This window comes from Meleagris gallopavo, chromosome 3 (assembly GCF_000146605.3).
Source record: "Meleagris gallopavo isolate NT-WF06-2002-E0010 breed Aviagen turkey brand Nicholas breeding stock chromosome 3, Turkey_5.1, whole genome shotgun sequence".
Classification (NCBI taxonomy): Eukaryota; Metazoa; Chordata; class Aves; order Galliformes; family Phasianidae; genus Meleagris; species Meleagris gallopavo.
Window position 1 is genome coordinate 67,934,436 of NC_015013.2, and position 6,964 is coordinate 67,941,399.

A 6,964-nucleotide genomic window follows, 5' to 3' on the forward strand; every position below is an offset into this window, starting at 1 on the left:
TTTTTTTTTTTTTTTTTTTAATCACCCTGTTTGTACTGTAGTGATTGAAAGTACACTTTCATTTTATCACAGTTTTAATTAGGAGAGGGGATATAGTTTAAGGCCTCCCATGCTGGGTTTCCAGAGTCTATCAGCTTGTTTACAGCTGCTTGTCACCCACTTCCAAGTGCAGACACTACAGTTTGCTCAACAGATTCATCTTCACCCCCTTGCCAGCTGAGGAAAGAAAGGATTCAAAGAATAAATATGTGCAGAGCCATTTGAAGTACTGAAAATGAAAGTGACACAGAGATCTAAGAACAGACATGGAAAGCTAAGATCCATTTTTATCTGGAACTAAAGCCTGTGCTAACATGACATTTATCTTAACTGAGATACCCTAAAAAATTCACTTAAAGGTGATGATGATGACGGTGATCTTCAGTATTTCGCTGTTCCTACTCCCGTGAGGTTTAAGCTTCTCCCAGTTCAGATAACTGGACACAGAAGGCTTCAGATGCTAATGGCAGTTGCAAATGCAACAATAAGAGAAGTCACGTGTTTTGGATCTTACTAGTTGGTACTTACAGCATGAACAACAGATGGCATCCAGTGAATGATACTGAGCCAGCTCATTTCTGTTTCAGAAGATCATTCAAAATGACAGCTGTTGCACAGCACTGGGAGGCATATGCTGTGATGTATGTAATGCCATTACCTTTCTCCGTGTTTCATAAGTAAAGCCAATTGTTAGGAACTGATCTTTTTCAGCCATACCCAACAAGTCAAACTCAGCTGTTAACAAGATCAGATCATAGCAAAATAAACATCAGTTGAGTACACACCTTTATAAGAGACAGCACTACTGAGTAAGGTATTTGTTACATATTCAGATATAATGAAGTAGGATAAAGCAAATAAAGAAAGTACAGATGTGAGAACACAAGACTTAAGTGAGAAATTAAATCCTTCACAACTTTTTATTAGGAAGCAAATGCTTTTTGGATAAATAGAAAAAAATATACATTTAAGTATATCTGTATAAAAATTGAGAATGTAGGGCACTGAGAGCTTTAACATTAGTGGGCAAGGCTTCTATTGATTCAAACTATAGGAAATTGTATTTAACATTTACATAGGAAGATATGTTTAGTCTGCTACAACTGTGTTGACTGAATGGGAAGGTCTGTGTATAAGAAATTGAAATGTTCCATCTGGCTGCCAGTTTTTACTTTCTTTTGTTTGTGTGGAGGGTTTTCCTTTTTTTCTTTTTTTCCTCTTCTTAGCTTCTGTCCCCTGCTGGTGGAAAGGTGGCTCTTGATCAGATAAAAATTACAGAAAAGTCTCAATAAGAATGAGAAGCATTCAAACTCTGAACTACATATTATAATGAGCTGAAAAGAACTGCAAATGATGCTTGACTATAATGAATATTAGCTTCTTTTATTTCTAAATTATATTTACGTATTTTAAAATGTACTAAAAATAAATTTTTAAATTAGCATGCTTTCATTTAGGTCACATGTCACTTCCACAAGTGAATAGTCAATGCACTTCATTAACTGTGATTATAATGGAATTAAAGAATATATGACAAAACTAAAATAATCATAGTTTCACCGTTCTTATAGATAGCTAGTGCCTGGTTAGTGTCCTACACTACATCCGAGGCAGAAATTAGCACTCTATTTATTCAACAAAGTTGTGGGGTTTTTTTTAGGTTTGGTTGGTAGGTTTGTTATTCTCACAGAGTTTAATAAAGCACCACATGTTTCATGAATTCTTGCCAATCTTTAGAATGTTTTATCTCTCTGCAGTTTTTCCCTAATGTAAGATCTAATTTAACAACAAGCAGAATGGTAAGGTCACAAGCTGAGAATGAAGAATGGGATAAAAAAGACAAAATGTCTTACTTTTTTTAATAATGCTCTGTTAAATATCATAACTATAAGGGAACAACTGAGAAAGATGAACTGTGACTGCAGTTATTTGAAGTTTCTCAGCATCTATCTTTGACATTCTCAAAAAATAATAGAAATAAAGGCTATCTGCATTGCAATGCATCTCTTAAAATATCAAATATGTAACTCCAGGTAGTCTCCAGACTATTTAACTACCTACTGCCAACTACAAATAGTTGTGCAGATTTTAGAAACTGTATTCATTAATTTTTAGAATCCAAATGCTAAGTGCTTGTGCTCCAGGGTTATCAGCATCAAGTCTCCTGTTCTTGGTATATGCAATTATGATATATGTTTATGCAAGGATACAGTGCACAACCACTACAGGTGCTATGATGAGCCAAATTCTCAAAGCTTTTATGGCTCCTATTTGCCGGAAGCCAGGTAGAATTTGAATATCTAATTCTGGAAAGCTTTTATCCAGTCACCTTTTCTTTTAACTTTGGTGTTTCGGGATCAAGCGTCTTCTTACTGATATCCTGAAACTACTACTCTTGTTTTCTTTTTTCTTAATCTCTTTTTCCAAATTCTTGTCTGTTACCACTCTGGTCCATGATCTGACTAGTAAGTCAACATAAAATTGCCAAGCAGTGAGATAAGTGCAGTTGAAAGTTATGATGGTAGCGCTGGTACAGTGAGTTTTACAGCAGCATTTCTATTGCTACATTTGGTTTACCATAACATTCAACAGTGCAGATGGCTTGACAATTTAATTCTAAGCACCACATAAATTTCTACAGGTATACCGAATAAATTTTACTATTCACATTTCCTCTATTAAAAAAGGGAAAAAAAGAGTACCATTCTGGTGCCATCTTCTTATTAGCTTTCAGCATGAACACTAGCAATGAATAGTAACAAGAATGTAAACAGCTGCTTTTTATAAGCAGCCGTCCACCAGATTGCTGTGTACTTTATGAGCATTATGAGACATAAGGAGGCGGGCCAAGTATCTTAAGCCACCCAAAATGAGCAAGTATCACTTTATAGCTTTGCACTACAAGCATCCTACTGAAATTTTACAATGTTTTCCGTTGTATAAACAAATACTAATGGGAAAAAAAAAAAAAAAGTTCAAATGGTAATGTATGAAAAAATATTCAAAACCACAAAAATTTCAAATCCAAAAAAGACATTTGATCCAATAGTCTTGAACTTGATGCAACTGTATTTTCTATAGACACCTAACACATCATGTGTAGTCTCAGAGGCTCCTCAAATATTCTCAGAAGAGTAATGCTAACCGCTTTTAAGCATACTGATAGGACAAGTGAGGAAGAACTACATTTCTCATAGCAAAAAATAAATTATAAAGTTGTTTCAAAGGATCATAAATAAATATTCCATCTTGAACTGCCTTCTCAATATGAGCATATGGCTCATATTTTGTAACATAGTTCCCATTTTAAAAAGTTGTTCCAAATATTTTTATACCTGCATTGTATTCCATTTCTAGTACTATAAAACAGAAATCTATTAATATCCTGAGCTCTACTGAATACAAAGAAGTAGAAAAAATCTAGTACTACTATTAATTTAAAAAAAGTAAATGAAGATTTAAACCGGTTTTCATTTAAGTCAACTATTTCAAACTTGATGATTTCTGTCATAAAAGGCAAGTATTTAAACAAATCAAATTAGAATAGAATAGCTGAGTTGAGTTGAGTTGAATTGAACTGAGTTGAATTGAGTTGGAAGTGGCCATCAAAGATTATCTAGTCCAACTGCCAGACTACTTCAGGGCTAACAAAAAATGAAGAATATTAGTGAGGATATTGTTTTCTTCTCTGGCTTGACTTTGGAAGTTTGAGCCTTCAGCTTACTCAGAACTTGATGTAGTAATCAGAGCTGATGGTTTCTCCAGGCTCCAGGACTTCCAGAAGGATCACTCCTTTCCTATCCCAAAAGAGAGTGCACATCACTTTATCTGCTGAAAGCTGTGTATTCTTTGATGGGGAATTCACAGATTGCCACAACTACCATTTTGACTCTGGTTTATAGATGTGACACTACAACTTGTCATCACTGATGATGTGATCCAGACAACTGCCCCTTCAGCCTGATATTGGTTCAATAGGTACTGAAAAACTTGCAAATGGTCTTTTTGTTTCTCTGTGATTATTTGTGGGACCCACCTGGTGTAAACTTTGCGGTATTCTAGGCTTCCACCACTGTTTCCAACTCACTGAAGCAGATATTCAGCTCCATATACAGTTCACTGGTTATAATCTGTCAGTTTGCATGGATGAACTGATTGAAAAGCTCTTCATTTCATGGTGTTGCAGCTGTGCATGGCCATCTAAAACATGGTTTATCTTTCATGTCACTGTTACTCCTGCTGAAATGTACCACCAATCACCTCACTGTGCTACATCCTCTGGTCTCCATAAATGTTCAGCAAGTCGACGAATGTCAATGAATGCCATTTTTTCCCCAATGGAAGAATTCAATTCCAGAACTTTGCTTCATATGCACTTCCATCCCAGATGCCATTTTGTCAGACTGCCCCTCTTCTGCCATCTGCTACATGGCAACAAAATGTAACGAAAGATTGGTGGAAAGGTTTGACCTCTACTGCAATATGACCAACATCTGCCTCCGATTTTCTTGGCTGACATAATAAAATAGGAGGCATTACTTTCAGAGCAGCCATTGTACATAGACTTCTGCAGGCATGTTTCAGAAATCAGCTGAGATCTTTCTTTAACAGGAGTTGTCAAGGCTATACATATAAAAGACTCAATTGAACCTATCAGTTCTGTGGCATTAGGAAAATATGAATTCCACTGATAGACAAATACCATCAGGTAGATATTGAAAATCACAAAGAGTAACAGAGAAGCAAAAGTCCAGAAAAAAATGTAAGCACTTTTGACTTTTGTGAACAAAGACACAGTACAAACATCACTGGAAAAACAAAGGAAGGCACTCTGAACAAAAACAAGTAAAAAGCCAGGTATATGATATCAAGGCACAAAATTGGCTGATTTGAACACAAAGAACATAAGCTGAGGAAAAGCAAGAGAAAAAAGAACATAATTTTATGACTTGTACGAACTGTTGTTTCTGTTTGCTTTAGTTAATCTTGATTATTTAATTTCCCATGTTAAAAAAAATTCCTCTTAGCCTCTCCTGTTGTCTTGTAAACTTATGATATTACATATAATAGAATCAATCTATTCCTCTAAGGCCTAACATGAGTCAGCCAACATTGGGTGAAGATTTAAATAATGACAGAACAAATTTTGATCTCTGGGCAGGAAATGAAAGGAAAGCAAGTCTGACACTGAGCTGGATAATTTCTGTCTGAAGTTCAGGCAGCGGACCCCAGAATTATTGAGGAAGAGTTCCGACATGCACAGGATTGTTCCTTTGCTCTGTGTAACATGATAAGCCAAGAAATACCTACAGAATAATCCCTCTATCCTTACATGACCCACAGACACAAAAATCAAGCAATGGGATAGGAGTTTTGAGGTACTTTCATAATGATTCCTGAACTTACTACCTTCTCAGATTTTATGACATTAAATTTATTTTATGGTAGCACAAGTAAAAGCATACATTGTTTCGATGTAATGTAAATAGATATGTACTGCATGGAATGTAATTTATCTTACAATTCACAACAAAAAGCCTACAAGTTCCTACAATCATAGAATGGCTTTTGTTGAAAGGGACCTTAAGGATCATCATGTTCCAAATCCCTTGCCACAGGTAGGGTAACCAACTGCTAGATGAAGTACTAGATCAGATGGTCCAGGGCCTTATTCAACCTTGAACACCTCCAGTTCCCCATTAACAGAACACAGGATTAATCTTTTTTGCACTGTTATGTGCTATTTCTTCATGTTATTAAGTATTTAAGTATATTTAGTATTCCAAAGTTGATAACCTTTTCATAGTGAATTAAATACTTCTTATATTTCCTGTTAATTATTCTGCTTGTAAAAAACAATTCATTTCTGACATTACAATTTAGAAACAAACATGTTTTCTACCTTTTTGTAGGGGTTAAGTGAATCACACACAACACAAATTGCAGTCTCTTATTTCTTCTCTTAAGGTATTATCAAACATATTTTATATGGTTTTCACTCTTCTATTGCTACATGAGTATTTATTTAACATGCAGGACAATTTCTCACAAAATCGGAATTAGAATAATTTTAATGATCCACTGATGCCTAGAATGAAACTTTTACAAAAATACTGAAGATACATCTATGGAAAATATATTTTTTAGCAATTCATTTCTCACCTAAAACTCTTAGCATCATAGTACTCAAATAAATACAGCACAGTAGACAGTAAGATATATGTAGATGAGGTAACATTTAAAAATGCAAAGATCATTTGTAATAAGAAAGAAGAACAAAGAGAAGTACATGAAAATACATTGTATGTGTGTATTCTTGCATCTGATCCACATTTTCCAAAGAAAGATCCAAAATGGTCCAAAAAAAGATCACTGCATTATAATATGTTGAATTTATACTTCCAAATTTCTATGGCATCTATCAGAGTAAAAAATTTGATACTTTGAAGGGTAACCATAAATTAGAGCTGAGTTGACAGAATGAAAAAACATAACTCATGCACTCTTCAGTTAGCTATGAATTTACAACATAATTTACAAACCGCTAGTAAAAATAGGTAAATATATTCCAAAAAAATCATCGGTCATAAGTATTACACAAATTCTGACTTTTCTTACCTTTAAAGAAGACAAAATTCCCCTCGCTGTTTTCATAAACTGCATCAATGCTGGGAGGCAGCCCCCTCCAGAAGTAGGTAATCTGCATGGGATATCCATCCATCACCCTGTTGTTTCTGACTCGCCAAAACCACTGATCCTGGAAACCAAATACACGTCTCTTACTATGCTTTGAGGCACTGATACATAAGTTGATATCCTGGAAATAATGAACAGCCTACCCTAGCATTTTTAGTGCAGATTCTTTTGGTGTTCACATAATTGTATTTGTGCATCCATGCTACTTCCTCTCATTCCAAACGTGTCA

General features: G+C 35.0%; 1 protein-coding gene across 1 annotated transcript in view; it reads right to left on the minus strand.

Annotated features, from left to right (window-relative positions):
• LOC100539909 (matrix metalloproteinase-16) overlaps positions 1-6,760 on the minus strand; it is a 37,668-nt gene extending 30,908 nt beyond the window's left edge. The window contains exon 1 of the mRNA XM_031552964.1: positions 6,658-6,760. Within this exon, the coding sequence (XP_031408824.1) occupies positions 6,658-6,760 (103 nt within the window). The remainder of the gene's footprint in view (positions 1-6,657) is intronic.
• Positions 6,761-6,964: the final 204 nt, after the last annotated feature.